Source organism: Lutjanus erythropterus, chromosome 6 (assembly GCF_056507025.1).
Source record: "Lutjanus erythropterus isolate fLutEry1 chromosome 6, fLutEry1.hap2, whole genome shotgun sequence".
NCBI lineage: Eukaryota > Metazoa > Chordata > Actinopteri > Lutjaniformes > Lutjanidae > Lutjanus > Lutjanus erythropterus.
Window position 1 is genome coordinate 2,147,698 of NC_139322.1, and position 23,032 is coordinate 2,170,729.

The 23,032-nt window shown below is 40.3% G+C and overlaps 1 protein-coding gene across 2 annotated transcripts in view; it reads right to left on the minus strand.

Annotated features, from left to right (window-relative positions):
- LOC146324600 (nucleolar protein 4-like) overlaps window positions 1–21,368 on the minus strand; it is a 210,457-nt gene extending 189,089 nt beyond the window's left edge. For both annotated transcript variants that reach the window (XM_084720183.1, XM_084720182.1), the window contains exon 1: window positions 20,891–21,368. In XM_084720183.1, coding sequence (XP_084576309.1) covers window positions 20,891–21,319 — 429 coding nt within the window. In that variant the 5' untranslated portion in view covers window positions 21,320–21,368. The remainder of the gene's footprint in view (window positions 1–20,890) is intronic.
- Between the last annotated feature and the right edge of the window lie 1,664 nt (window positions 21,369–23,032).

Sequence of the window (23,032 nt, forward strand, 5' to 3'; positions counted from 1 at the left end):
ACCGACTGAACCTTTTGTTGTATTTGTTCAGCAGCTCTCCACTATAATGGCTGGGCTTTATATCGTACTTTCCATCTTTGACCCAAATATAATGCACCGTCGCCTTCAGCAGCCAAGTATTTCACAGAAAGTCCCTCCTGCTGCTGCAAGCCTTTGCCAGTTAGCAGCTTTTTTGTCTCTATTCACTGAAAAACCTCAGGTCTCCACTTTGGATTTCAATTTTTTATGTTGAAACACAAAAAACAAAGCATCACATGACCTTCTTGATGGAGGAAAAAACTTTAAGATGTACAGGATTGATTTAAAATGTAAAATCCCTAAAATGGTGAAGCTAGATAAAAAAAAGATCCAAATACACAGTTCCACAAATAACAAGTGGTTTCTTATAATCAGGTAAACGTAATTAAATTAAACCAATTTTTTCAACATCAGTGGGCTTAAATAAAAATATTCACTAAGATATAAAGGCATTGAATTTTATTTAAGTTGCACTCAACTTCAACACCTCTTGAGCTAAATTTTTAGACTAAGATTGAGTCACACCAGGAAAGATTAATTTAATTAAGGAGTTAGGTGAAACTCCAGATTTAATCCACATTTAAAAGTAAGCAGAGCTCTGCTGCACAATTTAAAATTAATCTCCGATTAATAAAGCCTATTTAAGTAAACTGAAATTAAACCATTTTGGCTGCTCTGTATTCCTTTACAAATGTCACATTTTATGTTTGCTAGCTACTATTAACAAAGTGTACTTGTTAATGCTGAAAAAAATCACATGCAAACAAAAACATTAATTGTCTCCAAGTGAGATGTATGAGAGCTGAAGTTGGAGCACTTAAAGATGTTAAAGCGTCAGCTAACGAAGGGTTTGAAGTGTCTGTTTGAGTGTTACTGCTGAAATCAGGTGAAAGAATTTGTGAATGACTGAGTTCACACCAGCTGACATCGTCATCAGTTTGTGTTTATAAGCACTGAAAGCAGTTGAAGAGACGAAGCTGAAAAGATGAACTGTCAGCTGTAGAGTGAGAGATGAAAGTTCACTTCACGTCTGCAGCTGAGAGCTCAGCTGAAGCTTCAGTGGACAGATGAAGTGTGTGAAGTGTTCAAAGTATCAGCTGGTGTGTGAGCAGCTGAGCTGAAGTATTTAACACTTAATCAGTTAAAGAGTAAAAGTTAGAGTAGGACCACTGTGCAGCATTAAGTGGAATCTATCAGCGATGAGATCCCAACCAACTCGTCTCACCCTCCCCTTCCAAGCTTGTGGAAGATTAGTTCAAATCAGAGTTAAATGAAACTCAGATTAAAATAAATTAATCCAGATTTAAAAGTAAGTAGATCTCTCTTGCACATTTTTAAAAAAATAAAGTTTATTTATGTAAACTGAAATTAAACAGAATTTAATCAGTATGGAGATGCTTGCGTACCCAAATTAAAATAAATAAATAAAAGTAAATAAATTTGACCACTGTTTGGACCAAGTAAGTACAAAAGAGGGGGGAAACCAGTCTGGCTGCTCTTTAGTTCTTCACAAACATTGCATTGTTTGTTTGCTAGCTAGATATAAAAAGTTTAAAAGTTATATCATTTGCTACCCAGTTGACAAAACGCTGCATTGCCTGTTTGCTATCTAAAAAATAAAAATGTTAGTTGACTGTTGGTTAGCTTAGTTAGCCTATAATGGCTCAGCAGGTAATTATTCTGCTCAATCCATCTTAAAAGAGCAGTTATTTTAAAAGTTAAACCTCCTCAAATGTAAATTTAAAGTTAAAACTGGATCACAGTTTAAATTGGAGTTTAAAGTTTTGGTGCAGCAGACTTAAATTTGACCCAAGTGTAGAGTAAAAACTAAACTGAGGTTTAAACAGACATCAAAATTTAATCTCTCTTCATTTAAAGTTAGTTTAAAAGTTTGGTAAAACATAATTTAAAGTTAAACCCGGATTTAATCAGGTTTAAATAAGAATCTTTGTTGGTGCAGCCCAGCCTTAATTTTATGTTTTCATCTTTATCATATCAATTCTTGCAGTTAACTCATTTTTAATCTGTTGTATCTGCTGATGTTTATCTTTTCGCTTGCCTTCATCACATCATCATTATTTCTCATTCCAACCTTCATATAAATGCAAAACTGAAACACAACAAGTTTAAAGTGAAAGAGCAAAAGTGAAAATACGTATTCATACGGAAATGTCAAAGTTTAACACTTAATTAGTTCAGGGTACACGATGAGTGACTGAGTTTATTATCTGAAACACAAAGGAGTCAGACTGTGTATCTACAGTGAGGAGACACTGAGCTGTTTTTACTGCTCAGTCTTTGAAGGCATAGCAACCGTCTAAATTCAGCCTCACCAATTAAGAGTTTAAACCAGATTTGTAAAAGTAATCACATTCTGTTTTTTTTCTTATTCAACCAATTAAAGTAGAAAACTTTTAATTTTGTAAACTTTTCATACTTTGTTTGCAGGAGTTCGAGACAGAGAGACAGAAAGGTGTGTGTGCAGGTGTTACAGGTACAGTGTCACAGTGCCGTGGATCATGTTCTTCATCTCTAACTGTGTTTGACTGAAAGCTGAGGTGGTGAAAATGAGCAGCAACACATCAGACATCACTTTGTCTATTGTGCATGTGTAAAACATACTTGTGTGTGTCTCAAGCAGTTATTTCACACTGTTTAATTAAACTGTCAGTGCATAAAGCCAAACTGATTTTCTCTCATTTAGGAGCTCGTCATGAAACAGTCCAGACATTCAGACGGAACAAGAGACAGGGAGAAATTAAAGTTAAATTAAAGTTTTTCTAATCAAAATAAGAATATTGATGTAAAACTTATCATTACATCTCATATATCTAATATATCAGTCAACATAATCTCAATTAGATATTTTCTTTCAAAATCTTTCAGCCCCAGTTGAGGGTATGGATCAGGAAGATGACTGATAAGTTGAGCACATGATGGCCAATTAATCACAATATTATCAAAACCGCAATATGGCCAGGTACAATATCCAAACCGCAGAACCAGGACCACATCTCAAGTTTTTTAAGGAAAAATGTGTCAGAAAACAGCATGAAGTGCTGTAGAGCTGCAGAGATACCCTGTTCTCCAGATGAAAGAAAACATGTTTGTCTGGTTCAGACCTCGGCAAATATCCTCCTCCTGTTTTCTGCCTGTCTCTACAAAGTCGGCTATTGAATGAAGGCCAAACTGCCAGAAAAGAGTCTAAAAATATATGTATATAATTTTAGTTAGTCAGCAGTGCTCGCCCAGAAAACACTAATGGATCAGTGGGCAGAAATAAGAAGAGATGGAAAGTTGTTCAGTTCATGTAGCAGGTGAGCAGATTTCATGAAAATGGGTCATATTTGAATACATCATCCAGTGTTTAATGCATCCACTGCTGGTTGTGGTCAAATTATCTACTGTATTAATGTACTGGAGATTTAGTGGACTAAATCCTCTGATTTTAACAATTTCCTCGCCAGAGATATTGATGAGATATTCTGTCCGTTGCTGTTTTCAGTGCCAGGCAGTAGGGGGCGCTGTGATGGATCATGTGACAAAAATTTGTCAGTCGAAGAAGAAGAGAACAGCCAGAATTCAGCAGCAGAAGAAGATGATGTTATATATGGATGAAATATATGGATACTCAGCTGCAGATCTGCTGGACAGAGAGCACTGACTGGAAACTTTTTAAAGAAAATGCTGGCAGGGAAAGAGTTAAGTTGACCCAAATATTACTAAAACTAAATCAAAATTCATTGTCAGAATTAACATTGATGGTACGACTCTTTAATGGAGTTTCCAGCTTAAAAAAAAGCCACACACACACGCACGCACACACACACACACACACACACACACACACACACACACACACACACACACACACACACACACACACACACACACACACACACTCACACTCACTGGACTCTCTGTAACATAATTACAGCACCAGTCAACAACATACAGCTGCTCAGCAAGAGGTTTAGCTGTACACAAACACACACACACACACCCCAACACACACTCTGTTGGCCCTTCTGTCTTTGAGCAGTGGCACACACACTCTCGCACGGTTGGGGGGGGGGGGGGGGTTGCCTCCATTGTGCTCCGAGACATCTGACACTTGCACTGATCCACCAAACAAAGACAAATCAGCGGCAGTCACTTTCCAGGAACTTACTGCTGCTGACACAAAGAGGCAATTATCATCTGCAACCACTGAGTGTCACCTGGCTAACAAGGTCCAACCTACTGCAGTTAATTATCTCACTGCTGCCTCATGTTGAGTGTTTTGGTGCCACAGAGGAAATAAATGCCAAATAAGTGGAAACAAGAGGAAAGAACCTCCACAGATATTTAGCAGATATGGACTGAAGAGAATCACCTTTAAAGAGGCCAAGAAGTACAGTCTGAAAAAAAAAACAAAGGTAGACAGCTGAGCCAAAGTTTGGCAACTTCTTCCCTTCAAACAAGCGTGTTGCAAGACGCAACTCATGTCTGTGCAGCAGGACAGCAGAGAGAACAAAGTGTCCGTGTGTTCAGCTCTTGGTATGTTTTTAGCTTCTAACTGAATCTCTGTGGGTTAGTTTAGTTTCTCTCCTGCGTCGCTGTTTGTACTTTCAGGTTTCTGCTTCATTTTACTGCTTCCTGTTTGCTTTCAGCTGACAGGAATCATGTTAAGCTACTGCTGATGGAAACACAACATTTCCTGAGTTTGCAGCTTCATAATAAAAGCTTTTAGATTAGAAAGCAACAAGGAACTTTTATTGTCAGTAATTTTTAGGAAATAAAACCTTTTTACAGCCACTTGACTCAAGACGAACAGGTCATGTATAGATCAGTGTATGCATTAGTCACAGACCTCCTAACTAACATGGAGAAGTGAACAGGGGCACAGATTATGACGAAGTATTTGGCCCAATGGGTGAGAGCAGCCATATGTCACTTTCCTTGACCATGGCAAATTTTGGGTGAAAATAATGCTATGAAAGTGCCGGTGCCAAATAAAGAAGACTAGTGTCATTTTCATGCATGTTGGCAATATAATTAGTTTACCTTAACACAGTGGACAGACGACTAAAACAGCCAAATAGTGTCTTAAAGAGTGACAGATGGCAGAAATAAATCACCTGGAGATTCAATCAGGTATTTGTTGGTGTCGTGTTATACCACCTCCGGCCACTAGGTGGAGTCATTCTTCCACTTTGACGGAAGCAACACTCACCAACCTCTACTTCTCCATTTTCTTCTACGTAATGATGGCAATTGTTGATCGGCAAAGACATCGCATGATAGTTCACCTGACTTCAATGTTTTCCTGGCCAGGGGACCCCTGAGCTGATAGAAGGATGGAGTAGGGACCCCCCCCCCCCCCCAACAGACAGTGTAATTAATATTTTTGGGTCTCTCATTTGCACTCACATGTAGCTGGTATGGCTAATGTTAGCTCCATTAGCCTCACTCTCGGCACTTTCGCCAGTGGTCTCTTGATTGTGGCTCACAAGAATGGCTGCACACTGGGGTTAATAATACAACTATTTGGTCAATATGTTTCAACAATGCATAGCTAACTACAGCAGTTCACTCTTATTGATTGTTATTGACATGTATTCATGGGCAGCCTTTTGTCAAAGTTGTGTAGATTAAATGCCTTTTGTCGACAAATAGGCTGATTTATTCATGTTAATGTGTCTTTTCAGACATAATTTAATTTCCCTTTCCCTGCAGTATCTCTGAGGACCCACTAGGGGGTCTGAACCCCCTGTTAAAGACCCATATTTCAGAGCAATTTTGACATCATAATTCAACTTCTCGTTCACCCAGCATGCATCTCTCTGCATCTGCAAGACAGATATGCAGAGCCTAAACATAATTCATGCAAAGAAAATAAGTTAAAATTTGAATTAATCTATTAAAATCACCATAAAATTATATCCCTTTTCAAGAGCAAACTATTCACGTGTACCCCAAGTATCTATAAACATGTACATGAAACATGCATATGAAAGTGGAATCTGTAGGAAAGGGGCAAGATTCTAGTTTCCATTTGGAGTCCAAATGACCAATCACGTTCAAATGATAGCCGACAGGTTTCAAGATTTTATTCTAATTAAATGTTAAATAAATATGTTGGATGTTTGATAAATATCTCAAGCTAAAGAAAAAAGTCAGAAAAGTAGAGACACTTCCTCAAAGCCTGGGCTGAGAGATACAAACTCGGGTCATGGGAAGGTTGACACAGGGTCACATTACCCAGCAGGCACTAGTGTTTTAAGTGATTTAAGTTATTCTGCCAAAGCCTCCACTGTCGATGAAACAGCTCAAAGTTTTTTGAAAGACAGAACTGATTTTTGAGTCTCTATTGTTTGGCAGCAGTGTGCCCGCTGCTTCACCCGAGATCTGTCCCTCACATAACCTCTGGCACTGATGAACAGTTGCTTACTCACACACGCACACACACACACACACACACTTATGATAGGTTAGGGTCAAAGTGAGGGTAGGACACACACACACACACACACACACACACACACACACACACACACACACACACACACACACACACACCAGAGTCCTCCCAATTTCTGTCAATTTAGGGGGTTTATAATGACAGAAGAAGAGGTTGTTTGAGACAGCAGAGATCACTGAGGCCTGATAGAAGAGGCCACAACAATTAGACTGTCCCTCCTTCAACAGACACACACACACACGTTGTCGGACCCCCAGATGCACAGGACAGTGCCCTTATAGTGTGTGTGTGTGTGTGTGTGTGTGTGTGTGTGTGTGAGTAAGCAGGCGAGCCACTGGTCCATCCCTCCTCCTCCTCTCATGGTTCTACATTGGGACAAATTGTCTCTGTTGCTGCTAATAGAGGACAGAGGACACACACACAAAAACACGCACAAACACACACATGCACACACAAACACACAGAGGTTTCATTCATCCATCTGTTTTACCTAAACGTACCATTTCCCATCCCACCACAGTGCTGATAAGAGCGCAGACAGGCCTGGCTTTATTGGAGTCATTTCCAAGTGAGCACACAGCTCTGTGCATCAGTCCATCAGACAGCAGCTCTCATCTGAGGACATGACAGTTTACATTTTACTAATCATGAAGGCAGCAGGGGAACACATCAGGCATCAATTTGTGGCTTCTTTGAATTAAAAGAAAATCTCATCAACAAAGGCCGGAGTTACAGCAACACAACACAAACCAGTGTTTCCCAAACTCTTTTCTGGGGACCCACTTTTTAAAAATGACCCACTTCACAATGGACCTTATATCTAGGGAAGAACTGGTGCAGAAATAAACATTCCTGACCATTTTTACTGCATATTATCTTCAAGTGTGTTATTGAAAACACATGTTAAATACTTTGTAATGAGAAATAAATGCATTTAGGCTGAGTTAACAGACCATTTCATTGTTTATATTTCCTCCCATCAGGAAAGCAATGTAGGACATTTCATAAATGGGTCATTGTGTCACTGTCTAACAGTATGTACACTATATGTAGTACATTGGTGCCCTGTCCTCTGTCATACATTAATTGAAATATTATAAAAAGAATAAAAAATTAATTAAATGACACAAAACAAGTGCATTTAGTTGGAATTAACAGGATGTCATGTTTTCCTCTAATCAGTGATAGAATATACACATTTTAAATACTTCATAAAAGGTGTACTGTTGATATACATCTTAAAATTGTATTTATTTGCCAACCCAAATAAAATCTCTTGTGACCCACCTGTGGATCACGACCCAGAATGACTGGTTTAAACTATACAGAAAGTATTCTTCAGTAAACTTCTGTGCATTGTGGGGTCTAACCTCTTGTCTTGACTGGCGCCCTGGTAGCTCAGTTGGTTGAGCCTGACGATCAGAGCACAAGGATTAAAGGTGAAAAGTAAAATTGTCTTGTGGTAGTAAATGTACAGTTTGCCCAAAAACACTGCAGATACAGACTGCAGTTCAAACATTTCCTGTGTCTTGTTTTCTAGCTTTGAAGGGAGAGTCTGTGGGATTAAAACGGAGCAGAGTGACCTGCTGGCTGGCTGTGGAGCGCACACACTGCTCCGCCATGGTTAAAAAAAATTATGTCAGAGCCTTTTCACTGGGCACAAGCCCATTGTTGATAAAATTGACTTGAAGTCGCGTTTACACCTGTCAGATAGGAGAGACACAAGACACATAGAGTTGGTACAGAAAGCTGCATAAATTAAAATGAGAGCATAAGACTCTTAATACTTCTTGAAGTAAACTGTCACATTTAGCTGTTTCTGTTCATCAATCTAGCACTATAACAACAGCAAATAAATTAGAAATGTATAGATACACCTCATACCTAGTGGTGGCTTTGCTGTAGCTGGTCAGTGTGGAGTGTTGAAGAGTTAGTTGTGAAATCAGACGCTGTTAGGTTGTTTCCACAGGTCAGATGAAAGTATGAACACACGTTTGATTGCAAAGCATGTAAAGTAACACAAATCCAATTTAAAGATATTACTGCGATCCCAATGCTCATTTCTGCTAGCATGTTAATGGGAATTCCCCTTATGTAGTAGCATCAAGCTAACAGACTAATTATTTATATACATATAAAATCGATTCAGGAATAACAAAATCACTTTGGAAATGGGAAAAGCATCAGAAAGCGTAAAACCAGCACACAAGTATTTTAGTGTCGAAAATTAAAATACAGTTTTACTGTGTCATGATAAACTGGCACCACTCGACCAGTAATGAATAACCACATTCAGCTCCAACATGTTGACGTTAACGTGCAAGGAAAGTAGACTGCTGCTGCTAGCACTGCTAATGTTAGCCACACTGTGCAGTAGCTGATGTTAGCTGCTGGTAAATGGCATCATATGTCATATATTTACATGTCATATATGACATAGCTGCAGACTTTGCCCAGGCTCACTTAAGATGAAATCAAACTATGTGAATTTGTGTTGATAATTTGTGTCAAAATTTTGTCTTTAACAAACAAGAGTCTCAGCAGTGTTTTCTCACCAGGAGAGCTGGATCTGACAGGTGTGTCTTCATAGTCCTCTGATGGACACAAGTAAAACTGCTAAACCCTCTCTATATAAGGCTCTGCTTCAAACTGACCAGCCCTCCCCTGTGCAGCTGAGGCCAGTGAAGCGAGGGGGAAACAGTCATCACATGCACTTGACATGACACTACTGTCTAGATAGCAACTATTATTAGTCTCAACACACCACTCAGCACTTCCTTCTTCAGCTGGAACTTCAGACTACGTTTGCACCAGAGAAACGCGTTCCCTGGATCCTGTAGAGACTGTTACAAAGGTGTTTTAAGTGCCAAACAAAACAAAACAAAACAAAACTATAACACATGGAAATTACAAACCATAATAACTCTGGTAACAAGTATTTGCTCCATCAATAAGAATATTCTGCAACCCACATTACAACCCAGATAAGCACAATCATTTACAAAAGGCATGAGACCGAGGCTACAGATCAGCATGAATATGGTCTCATCTGTTCTTTTTTCTTCATTCCACACCATCAATACTGATGTTTACAGATGTTACATGTAACATCTGGCTCCAGCAATTCACCTGCTGCACTCCTCTGTAGTCGACAGACTGGCAGTCATCAACATCATTAAGAATGAAAACCGTGTTCATGGTGGCACCAGGCCAAACAGGAAAACCAGAGGGCTGTAGGATTTTATTGTTTTGAAAATACTGCAGCAGAGCCAAGTAAGTATTTTACGTGCATTGTGTATTTTATATTTGTATTTTCTTGTGTCTGTTGGAGAGAGACAGGAGTGTAAGAGAAGAGTGTAAGAGAAAGATAGCAGATTATTTAAGGATTTGTTCAAGTTTTTTAGTCATAATTACTTTCAATAATCTGCATCTCCAAAGACAGAGAGACAGAGAGTGAGAGAGAGAGACAGAGAGAGAGACAGAGAGACGTTACTCCTGTAGCATGTTCAAGTCACAGTGAGTCAGGGTTATAATGATGTGAAAGCAGGTACAGGTGTGGTTAAACTTTTCACAACTTGCTGCAATGTTTGTACTGTGAAATGCACAGATGGCAACACATCTAACCAAACACAAATATGTGTTAAAGAGTGCACTGTGATTAGCCTGAGAGCAAAGTCCCCCACAGCAGCTGAGGCTAATGTTAGCACACCTGCAGCTAACTCGTAAACAGTGTAAATTAGCCCTCTATGAACAACTGAACTTAAAATGCGTTATCGACAAAAGGCTTGGGCAGTATAAAGGTATTGACTCAGTATGACTTTCAATACCGTTGATGCTCCTCTTTCTGTTAAACTGACAGGGCGGCGCTGTATTGTAGTGCACAGTTTATGCCACCAGGGGTCAGTCTCTCTACTGATGAACAAAACAGCACATTTGAGCTCAGAAACATGGCGTCTGGGAAATAAAGTTATAGGACAAACTTGCAAAAAACAGAGGTGGGAGTAAGTCACATGTCCAAGTCACAAGCAAGTCTCCCTACCACACCTGTCCCTACAGCCTGTAGCCTGTCAGTCTGTCCTCAGGGCATTTAACACTATTGAAGCTCAGCGTAAGTTCAATCAGGACCTTCTATTACGCTGCCTTCATTCGCAACTTTCCTTTACTCCTTCTCTCTCCTCCTATTCCCTCTAATCAGCTGTTTGTGGGCGTTCACCTTCGTATTTACTATCCAATCAGATTTTGCCATGGTTGCGGTAAAAAGTCAATTGTTGAAATGATTCCTTAGAGAATAACTAATTTCTAACTGGCGACAGTGGATTTTATTGCTAAAATAATGACTCACAAGCAGATTTCATAATTGTTGCTGGCTGATGTAAGCTAATGCTAATTCGACTTGAGTCAGCTGCAAAGTCTCCCACTGACATTTTAATGTTTCCATCTGACACGTTTTAAAAGAAGAACCCTGTGAAAGTTTTTCTGTAAAGTTGCTTACAGTTGCATACATGATATAACATTAATGCTAGCTTATATCTCAGCAAACATTGACCAGATGGTGATGTACAGCAGGTATATCTACATGATAGATGACAGAAATACACTCATTTGTGGCGGACCTTGAGACGGGTCACCCAGCCAGACCACGATCAGGGATGATGGCCAGGATAAGAGCTACACTAACCCGGCTTAGACCTGAGACAACGAGCCAGAGGGAGATGCATTGTCGTCGGCCCGCTTTGAATCTGCATCAGCCCACATTCTCCTCCTCAAACCTCCACAGAACAAATGCAGACAAACAAACAAGTTTGTCTGGAGGTAAAGTTACTGCAGCTAGTAAGCTAGTGTTAGGTAGCTGGACATGCTAACATTCGCAGCTTATGTTAGAGCAGATGAAGACAGAGTTTAATCCATTCACCATACATGTGCTCTTGTGTTTCTTGAATTCCAAGTACTAGTACCAATATCAAAAGCATGAACAGTACCACACACACACACACTAACACAAACACACACACACAGTCCTGATGGCTGTATGAGTTGGAGTACTTCACATTAATAAAGTCTATACAAGAACCTCATGGCAATATTCTTTTCCAAGTTGTAAACCAAAGACTCCCGCCAGCGAGATGGGTGGTTGCACGACTAATTAAGCTAATTAAAAACTGCCCTCTTGAATTAACTGCAGGACAGTTTTTTTTTTCCCCCACCAGCAGTCAGTTGGGTGAACTTGCATTTCGCTCCCTCATTTTTAATAACTTCCGCCTTCTGGTTGTGCAAAAGGACAGAGGGACGGGACGGGCGAGGAGGATGAAAAGTAGCACAGGTCCCAGGCTGGATGTGAAAACACACCACAGGCCGCAGAGGCACCTGAACACACACACAACCACCAGAATCACGTTCCTTCAGGTGGACGACACAAAGGTTCGGTAATTTTCTGGAACGGTGTCTTATGACGCTTCATTTCACGGTGAGTTATCAAAGGAAAAAAAAAAGCTGTGTTCAAATAGTGAATGTTGAAAGGTGTGTTTGTAGTCAGTTTAACTGTTAATGTAGCATGAAGTTCTGTTTCTATGGTTACTTCATGTTTTTACTTTATGTCTTTATGATCTTTGTGTTACTTCAAGTTTTGTATGTGACTTTTTTTCAACTCTTTCACCCAGTTTTGGACACCTGGTTCATTTTTCATTGCTGTCGCTGCTAACTGTCCTGTCACAGACGGACATGTTCGACCTCTGTGGCACATGATGCAACTGGCTGCTTCTGTGCAGCTGCCTGGGATGAGCTTTACTGGGAGGAAATAACACACAGGACTGTTGTACACCAGCTGTACTGGTGCCCCAAACAGCAAGACAAACTGGAACACACATCCAAGCTGGAGGTACCACTGCTGTCAATTAGTACTGTCTGAGGCCAGGATATAAACTCAGTCACACAAACAAATAATCAGGCTGTGTCCACTTCAGGAATTTTTCACTCCAGTCCAGGTTTTCAATTTGTTCTCTTTTTTCAGTTCAGTGCACCACACCATCACTGATACATCAGTGATGGAAATGCATCTTGGCAGGCACTACTTCCACATCTATGGTGTAAATAATATTCATCATTATGAAGGGTCAGGGCTGCTGTGTAAAGACATTAATTCAGTAATTCATGAGGCGATTTTCTAATGTGTAAAAATTGTCCCGCAGAGATTTACAGAAGACAAAAAAACACAATTATGTAAATAAAACCAGAAATGATAAAGCAGAGGAGCGAGTTGATCAAAAGGCCAAGAAAAGGGTGAAGATTTTGTAAAACACGGACGAGGAGTGATGAGTGCAAACAAAGAGGAAGGAATTAGCTGCAATTCTTCTTCACTTTAACACATTAATGTTCCACATCAGTCTTCTGATTCGATCCCTCAACCAACTCTGACTATAAACAAGCTGCCATCTGCCTCATCTGTGTGTTTTATTGTTATTAATCCATTCATAAGTAAACCTAACAGCCCCCAGGAGAGTGACAGTTCACACATGTGATGTATTCAACCTTTTTGTCTTCAATTCTTTCATCCCTACATCGGTCTACACCTCAGAGATCAGCTGAGCAACACATTTATCTCTTTGTCTCACACACACACACACACACACACACACACACACACACACACACACACACACAGAGTATCTGTGTAATCAGTGTCAGTGTATAAACACAGTTGCTGTCTGATCAGCTGTTGCTGCAGTCGGGTCAGACCCTCTCAGCACGACGCAGACAGAAAGAAAGCAGGATGCTGATTTGAGCCATAAACACAACATTAACATCATGTGTAGCTCAACGCGTCCTGGAGTGGATTTCTCACCTCGCTCAACAGGTAGGAAACAGCTTCAGTGTGCACAAGGAAACCAAGAGCTTAAAAAAAAACAGAAATAACATGCTGACACCCCCCCCCCCCCCCCCCCCCCCCCACACACACACACAGATACACTTTCCTGTCTGCACCGTCATCTGATGCTTCCTTCCTGTATTGCTCAAGACATGAAGTCTGAAGTGTTTTATTTAGTAGTTTCTCTCTTTATGGGGAATGTTAGCATGACAGCACTAACATTTTAAGGAAAATGTTGGTGATTCTTAAATTTCTTATTGCCATCGGTGGCATTAAAAACCTAAGCCAACAGTCAATGCACGTTACTAACAAGCGTCACGTGTTTATCAAAGCTTGATCTATCTTCTTCCTGCCACAGAGCTGCAACAACACATCAGTGAGCAACAAGTTCCTTCATTATCATGTTCACACATGCGGCAGTTTATTTTGACTGATTTAACATATGCAGCCCTGCTGCTGCTGCAAATACATGTTCTCAGACTTCTTCTGTACACAGTAGTGATTTATTTCTCTGAAATTTTGTTCACAGATATGTTAAAATCTTTGTTTGTGAACACTTCTCTTCTGTCAAGGTAATCTATCAACCTGACAGCTGTATAGGGTTTGGTAGCAGGGATGGCTACAGACTGAGGATGTGTCGCCACAATCGCTAGCTGACACCACAAACACTGGTCGGTTAAACTATTTATCAGTATCTTATTCATGTGCAATGCTACTTAACTGTTGCCTCTAAGATGTGCAGAACATATGCAGCTGCCCGCCACTAGCTATGGCTGCAGCTCCAGCAGACAGCAGCCCTTCTCGCCTAGTGCGAATTATCTGATGGCCCAGATGATGTTATCAGCAGATGACAGCTCATAAACAGTGCGGTTTGTCAGTGTTTTGATGTTGAAATAAGGCTGCGTGTAGGTTGTGTTAGAATAAACTGGTAGATAACCACTCAACTGGAGCAACATGTGACCACATTCAGTACAGACACGGACAGCTGACGAGGTCGACACGTCTAACTAGATACAGAATATTTTATCTGAGTGCTAAAGAGTACACCGTTTTTTGTAGCCTGAAAGCCATTTACACTCCATAAATACTGAGGGCTTAACCAGTGCTTCAAAGCTTGTACCGTTGCCATGGTAACTGATGTCCAAATCACCATTGAAATGGTGCTCTTTTTTATTGCATCAGCAGCACTGAAAAAGTCTGATAAAAAGCAAGAAATTGAGCTCCTTTATGGTGTTTAATTTGTCTCAAATCCCACACTATGGCTGCACAATCAACTGAAATGTTATCAATATTTTTTTTTTTTATTTGAACTATTCAACAACTCCAACGAATGTCACATCGTCATGTTAATTTTTTTTGTGTGTGAAAATAAAACTTGTGATGAAAAAAAAGATCCTACCCGCTAATCATGAATCGTATATATGTCAAAATAATTACAATATTATTTTTTTTATTATATCATGCAGGTCTATCCCGCACACTTAAAAACCAGGTGCGTACACATGAAACGATCACACAGGGAAGGATCTACAAGCCACGAGCACCAGACTGTGATGAGCAAAAGTTTAACCCTTCCTACGCGCTCGCAAAATGGTCAATACTCGCTCAGTCGCCCCTCTTGTCCTCATCTCATATTTGGGACAACCCTAAAAATGTTTGAGTAAAAGCTGATCATCAATTAATCAACTGTTATTGAATAATCATAAATAAAAGCCGGAGGATTGAAAATTTAATTTTTTTTAATTTTTTTTTTTTACATTTTAAAAACATTAACAAGAGACCAATATATCGATCAACCGATACTATCAGCCTGACGTTGGGTTTTCACAGCTGTTATCAGTCTTTATTCGTACCGGCATAAATGTTGTCTAATATGAAAAGTTTTTTCTTTTTTTTCACAGAACATAAGGAAGATTTCTTTTTCTTTATGAGCAACAGCGGTGTCACAAATCTCCAAATCCACGGTTTGATTTTATTTACTTTACAAATTTTCAGGTCATGATTCAGTTTCCACTTAAACTTTGCTGTTGCATATCTACTCTTGATTTGTAAAGGTCAACAGGTCACTGGTTTTATGCCCTGACAAATGTCGTTTACATTTTCAAATTGTTCCTTAGAAAGATATTTCTATATCTATATGAAAAAGCTGTGCTGCCTTTAAAGCGTAGTGTTTTCTTTTCTTTTCTTTTCTTTTCTTTTCTTTGGACACACGCTGGATGCTGCAGTAAGCAGGGTGGAGAGAAATACAATACTGGGAGAACTGCTGTTTCTGCCTTTGATGTCGACTGTCGGTTGCACTTTAGCACCTATGACTTTAACACTTCGCACTTTCACTCCTACGGTCTCCTTTTCTTCTGGTTTATCTTCAACATTTATTGTACGGTGGTTTATGTTTCTTTGTCTATCACAGTTAAGTTTTTGTTAGTACCAATTTTCTTCTTGTTTTATTTATTTTCTGTTGTTGTGAAGTTTATGTACAATTGTAATTTGTGAAGTTCATTAACATGCACTGTCCCTATTTTAAATAAATAAATGAAATGAAATGAAAAATATATCAATATTAGATTTTTTTTACTCCAGTATCAAACTTTAATATGAAAAAGCAACCAGTCTTCCTAAAACTACTCATAACAATCAGCAGACCTCTGTTATGTTTCAGTGACGTCTACAGTGAGTTTTCATCAGATCTGTGCACTTAAAAAAAACACAAAACAGTCCTGATTAAGTTTTTAACATTGTGTTCTCTGGATTATCCAGAGTCAACACAACATTGTACTGGTGCAGAAGCAGAGACAAACATCTCTAAATCTGGAAAAATTAACCCCGAACTATCTTCAGTGCTAGACACCACTAGAGGGAAGTGAGAAAGTATGTTTTTTTTTGTGATTTGGATGAACCCACCTGGTAATACTGATCTCAGCCTGCGTCAAGTCATCATTTCATAGAAGTCACGACTGTTTAAAACGTCCACATTCGTAGGAGATATTTAGAAACAGAACATAGGCACACACTCAGTAAGTCCAAGGGAAAACAGGAGGGATCGCTCCCTATATCTTTCGTTGTCTTTCTCTCCAGTCTAAACAGTCCAGTCCTCAGATACTGAACAGACTCAACAGACCTGCTGCTGTCAGGAGTGAGAAACAGAGACACGCAGAGAGAAAAAAAGAGAGACACATGGAGAAAGAGAGGAGGGGAGGAGATAAACTCTGTGAGAGGATTCCCATTCCTGACTGTGATACTCCTGATCTTAATCTGAATATGAGATGATACGGGACAGGGTGAAATTAGCCGAGCAGTAACCATGCCAACCAGCACCTCAAACCTCTCTCATCTCCACAGCAATCCTGCACCACATCAGCCTGCCTGTTTAACCGCTGGAACAACCAGGCTTGAGCTCCCAGTCTGCAGATATGAAGAAAACATTCAAAGGTTTCCACAGAACTGCACTCACAATCTGTTTAAGATTACAGACAACCTGCAGTTTCATTACAGTCTGGACTGAATCATTCCTAAATATACTACAGTGTTTTACAAACACAGAGAAGCCCACTTTTATTTTCTTTCATTCATTTATTTCAGTTATTCCACATCTTTGCGGTCAGCTGTCAACAAGTGCTCAACACGTAGGACTGCTCCCAAAAATGAAGGACGAAGAAGAGTACGAAGCATGAAGCATGAACTACACAGATTTCATCTTGCCAAATGTTTAGAGGGAAATGACATGGATTTAGAGGATATGGGACACTTTTATGCAGTTCCTGTCAAGTTATCAGGCTAAAATAAAAAAATTAAGTGAGTAAAATTTAAATAAAACATCAGCACTGCTAAAAACAAAAAAAGTACTGTAACTCTACATTCGGATTCTGTTTAGAACACATCCTCATTTCTAAACAACAGCAGGTCTTTGCAGCACCGTTGTCATCATGTGGTTAATGGTGTGAAACAGTCACAGTTCGGCCTTTTCCACCAACATGGAACCAGCCCCGTTCCAGTTCAAGCAACTAATCTTTTTATTTCTACCAAAAATAAACTGGTTCAAAAGAACCTGAATCATTGGTTCCCAGCTGGAACCAAAAAAACAGCAGGTTTTCTTTGGGAACAAAAAGTGGGTGTGTCAGTCTTTAAGTTATTGTGCAACACCTTCTGTCGATGGCATCAATGATTACAATGGTTCCAACCAAAAAAACGTGGGCTGGTTCTCTAGTGACCCTTTTTTCCCTAGTGGCCCGTCAGCCCAGCACAGCAGGGGTTGGCGAGATGTCACCACAGCCTGCTTCGAGGCAGGTCTCGCTTTGGCCCCACTCAAGAGTAGATCTCAGATCTCGGGCATGGTGTGGCACAACTTGCCAAAAGTGATGATGGAAATGCAATTCAGCACAATACGGTTTGGCTCAGTGTGGTGAAAAAGGCATATAGACAGCACCAAGGTTGTGAGAATCAATTTGAGCTAATAAGGTGAAAAAGGCCTAGTCTGGTTAGGTTTAGGAAAAGATCATGGTTTGGGTTAAAATAAATATATTAATTAAAGGACAGTGCATTAGTGCAATATTAGTGCAGGATTTAGGGGCATCTAGCAGTGAACACCTTGTCACACCCTCCCCTTCCAAGCTACTACAGTGGCTATGAAACTCCTCTGTAGATATACATGACTCATTCTAAGGTAAGGGAAACACCAGGGCTGCCCACTCGCAGTCGACTAAACCGTTAGGCCGGAGACATGCCTGCATTTATTGATGCATTCGCCTAAACACCCTGATGCATTTATACGCATCATGGCTGCCTCGCATACCCTGCATCCATTTGGTTAATGTTACACATACGCAAACACAAACATATATCTCTGGCCTCAGTAGGACGAGTTTTCATCAACGATTTAACCATTCAGTCAACTCTTTATTTGTTAGTTGCAGAAAAGAAAAAAACATCTCAAATTCCATTCAGAAGCTGCACCTTGCCGTTAGGCCGGGGAGATTGTTGCAGCTCGGACCTCTTCTGTGGTCAAACTCTGAAACAATCTGTCATCACAAAATATAATGCTGGTATTTTGCCTGTTAAACTACTGCTGAACACTGGGTTCAACTGGCATCCAAAGCCAGCAGTAGAAATCGCTGTACGTTTTCAGAGCAGCAGACATGACAACGTGCTCCCTGACACACTAAACGCCCTCCTCAGTCTTTTGTCCTAGAAGCTCTGAGTTTTGTGGCAAACAATAAAAACAACGGCTTAATTTTATTCTTGTTTTCGTTCTTTATCAAGAATGGTAGAAACTCATGCTGGCATTGATCAATACATTTCTGGTAGTGTGACATCCCTATGACATATAGAGATATATAAAAAAAATTCAGCCACATATAACAAAGGAAACATTTCAATTATCATCAAGTTAAGTTAAAACCAGAATGGTGAGTCTTGAATGGTTTTCTGTATTTCTGTTTTAAACTGGGGTCATGAGGACAAAGTTTAACTCCAGGTCAAAGGTCATTAACAGACCGACTGAAGGACAAAAGTAAAATGAGACAGATAAAAAGGACTAGATATCTGCATGGTGTTTTAATATTCAGTCATATAACTGATAATTTATGGAAATAAATCTGTCACTTAATCATTTGACAGAAAATGAGTCTGTTCCAGTCGTGACACCCAGCAGGACTTAAGTTTCTTTGGTGTCCTGCTGCTCAGTGTTACAGCTGGATGACCTATAACTGTCACTAACATTTTTACTTTCACAGCGTCATAATAGAAGCACCAGTTTTAGTCATTTGTAGATATTTATAGTGTCACTGGTGGAAGCCTGTTACACATCAATAGTTGTTTCCTTTTCTCAGTTTCATCTCCTTATAAAGACAATATTGTGAGTTTGACAACATCTCTGGTGAACTTTGTCAGGGATGCATCATCGTTTCTTTCAATAAATTACCAATTGATTGATCACAAGAGAAATAAATGATGATGAAAACTGTTATTGCTCGCTTTTTGTATAAAGTATATCAGCTGATAAAATGGCTCAACAAGTGGAGCTGCCTGCCTGCCCAGGACAAGCAAAATGCCATGTTGGGCAAGAAAATCTGGCAAGTGGCAAAAAAATAATTAAAATAATAAACTATTTTGATCATCAATTAATTGTTCAAGTAATTTCTCATGCAAAATGGCAGAAAATGCTGTCAAACTCTCAAATATGGAAACAAAAGTGAAGACCAAGACTTTGTGGGGTTGAGAGTCAAGACCAACACCCTCCAAAAAAAAAAAAAAAAAAAAAAGGTACTGGATAAAGAACTCCATTAGTATTGTTAACACTCAAAGTGCTGGTTCTGGTATTTTTTCATAATGTTTTTAAACAACACCCAGCCTGAGTACACGTTGATATGTGTGTATCATGTTGTACATTCATCTGTGAAGTGAATGAAGTTTAAACAAAGAGGTATTTCACTCAAAAATGAAAATTCAGTCATTATCTCCTCGCCCTCATGCTGATTGAAGGTCAGGTTTAGTTTTTCAGTCCATAAAACCCTGCTGGAGTTTCACAGAAAAACAATGCTGCAGAATACTACTTTTTTCTTTAATTAAGTAAAAATACTTGCCCATTAATTTAATAATTGATTAATAATCAGTTCATGACAGCAGGGGTTAGGGAAGTTTGTTTTGGGGTGTGAATTGTGTTTTGTGAGAGAAAGACCCCTAAATGTTTACCACTATAAGAACTTCACAAATAATCGAAATTTTATCGAAATCACGATATGGCTTTCTGCAATTTTCAAATCGCAGGAAGTGCGATATTTGTTAGAGGCAAAATGTGTGTCAAAAAACTTTAAGATGAATGAATGTCATGAGGCAGAGATGTCCTGTCCTACATAGCAGATTCTACAGACTTAAAAAACATCATTTGGTAGAGATCCCTGCCAAATAAAAAGAAAAAAAAATCCCATCATAGTCATTTTAATATGTTTTTCAATCAAAATAATAATAATAATGTAAAAATTATCATTACCTCTTACATGCAAATTGTATCGCTAATGCAATATCAGTCAAAATAATCTCAATTAGATAATTTCTTTTTAATCGTTCAGCCCTAATCAATATCCAATTTTTTACTCCCAGCTATATATATCAGCACCAGCCCAAAAACTCCAGTATCGGTCAGGTCCTAAACAGAAACAGAACTTCTGTGAGCAGCTCTTCCAGCTGTCTGTCAGTTGACTGGGACAGACCACTGACACTGTCCCACATGTCAACTGATCAAATAAAGACTGCAGGTTCTTTAAAAAAGTCCCGATTGAAAACCACTAACAGGCTCAGCTCTGTGTTGAACAGGTGTTTGCTGTAGTCATGGCACTGAGCCAGGGAAAAGTTATGTTGTACAGCTTCAGGCTACACACACACACACACACACACACACACACACACACACACACACACACACACATACACCTCATTTCTTTACGCAAATAAGGGTAACCTAATAGTGATGGATGTAACCACACACACGCGCGCGCACACACACACACACACACACACACACAGGCCAGGGATAAAGAGGAAGATGCACTAACCGTCGCCTTGATGGGGACGTACAGCACCGGTCTGTCCTGTGAGCCGTTCTTGGCGTCCTGCAGCGTCCCGACCTGGAAGCCTTTGGACTTGACCCAGAATTTAAATTTGGCGTTGATGTGGTTGTTGCTGCTCTTCTCGTGCAGGAACACCCCGTTACTGTTCTCCTCGTCCCCCTGGAGGAGCGTCTGCAGGATCTTGTTGTATTTACGCCGGGTCACGGTCTTGGTCTTGCCGGAGTCTCCGTACGTCCGGAGGCACCAGTCCTGAAATTCCCCGAACATCTCCGCCCCTCCGCCCGGTGCCGCCGCCGCCGGAGCCCCGCTGCTGAAGCTGCCAGGACTCCTCGGCTGGGACTGCTGCTGCTGCAGGTTGGTGGTGGTGGAGGTAGTGACCGTGTCCGCCACACTGCTGGATTTCCTCGTTGTCATGATAAATACTTTTCTTTTAAAAGACCCACTTTGCTGTCCGTTAAAAAAAAAAAAAAAAAAAATCGAGTTCGGTTGGGGAAGCGAAGCGAAGGTCGCCGAAACCGCAGAACCGACGTCTTTCTGCCGTTTCACCAGTGGGCGAAATCCGTCCAAACCTGCAAATCTGGTTAAAAAAACAAAACAAAACAAACAAAATCTTCAAATTCCTCCTTTAAGCTCAGTTCAAACCTTTACACATCCTCCATTCCTCACCAAATAAACGAACCTCAAAATTAGCCGTTTGGACCCTCCTCCTTCCTCCTCGCTGATATTACGCACCAGTGAAGAGAAGAAAAGAATAAGCGCTCGCTGAGATGCCAAAACGGCCGAAATGAACTCCAAAGCAGCCCGTGTTCGGATGGAACCTCTTGCGGGAACAATGAGAGCAGGGACCGGCCGGCCGGCTGCACGGACGGACTGACGGACGGACGGAGCCTCCTCAGACACACCTGTTAGAAGAAGCGTGGGTCGGTCGGCCTGTCCCGTGGGGGGTGTCGGTCACCGCCTCCCCTCCTTCTATCACCTCCTCTTCCTCCTCTGAGACGGAGCGAAAAAAGAAAGAAAGGAAGAAAGAAAAAGACGGCGATGCAGAGCGAACTATCTTCACCTCTTTAAAAAAAAAAAAAAAAACAAGCTGTCAGCTGTTAATTCGACTGTCGGGTCTCCATCACCGCTCAGCCGAAGGAGCGCGTGGTTTCCTGAAATTAGCTTCTTTCCTGATAAATATCCAGAATATCCCTCCTCTTTGTCACCTTTCCTCCCTCTTCCTCCTCCTCCTCCTCCACCGGGCTCCTCTGGGGGCTGATGGGAGACGACCGGACACCTGTTTGAATCCTTTCTTCTTCTGCTTCTTCTGGCTCCCTTAACGCGCAGCGCTACGCCTCATTTCCTCCCTCCTCAAATAAACGGTGGGTACAGCAGCGCTGCTGATAGCAGCCCGTACGGTCGAGCAGCAGAAGCAGCAGCAGCAGCTGTGGTCCTGAAAACACACAAACACACAGAAGCTGCGACACAGCAGCCCGCTGACTGTACGGGACATGCACGCTGCAGCTCGAGTCTCAAAAGCAGGAAGTGTCCAAAATGACCAAAACGCGCAGCGCGCTGCTGCCACACGGTCCGGAGATGTCAGAGAGGGGGTGTGACACAAGACTGCAGCGAGGATGAACTCTAAAATCACAAAAAATCTGTTTTATAGTAAAAAAAAAAAAAAAAAAGGAGAAAAGTTTCTCATATAGAATAATAAATTCTGCAGGTCTGATCTATTATTTATAATATTTCCACACTGACGTCTGATCAGTCTGATTGTTCCACTTCATCTGTTCAGCTGAAAAGCTGAAGTTCTGTATGGAAACACTGACTTACGTACACCATCTATTCAGCCGTATTTATACAGCACCTTTAACGCACACATGCAGCCCAAAGTGCGTCACGTGGCAAAATCAAAACAGACAGGAAACAAATAAAAAGAATGATTTAAAAAATACAAATAAATAAAATAAAAATGCAGGAATAAAATTTCAGCAATACAACAATAAGATTAAAGTCACCAGCATTAAATAAAAGAAGCACTGAGAAATTGGATAATATAAAAACAATGAAAAAGATAAAGGTTACTACATTACATTAACACTTTAAATAGGAAGATCTATTCAGTGATCGGTGGTTATCAAGAGA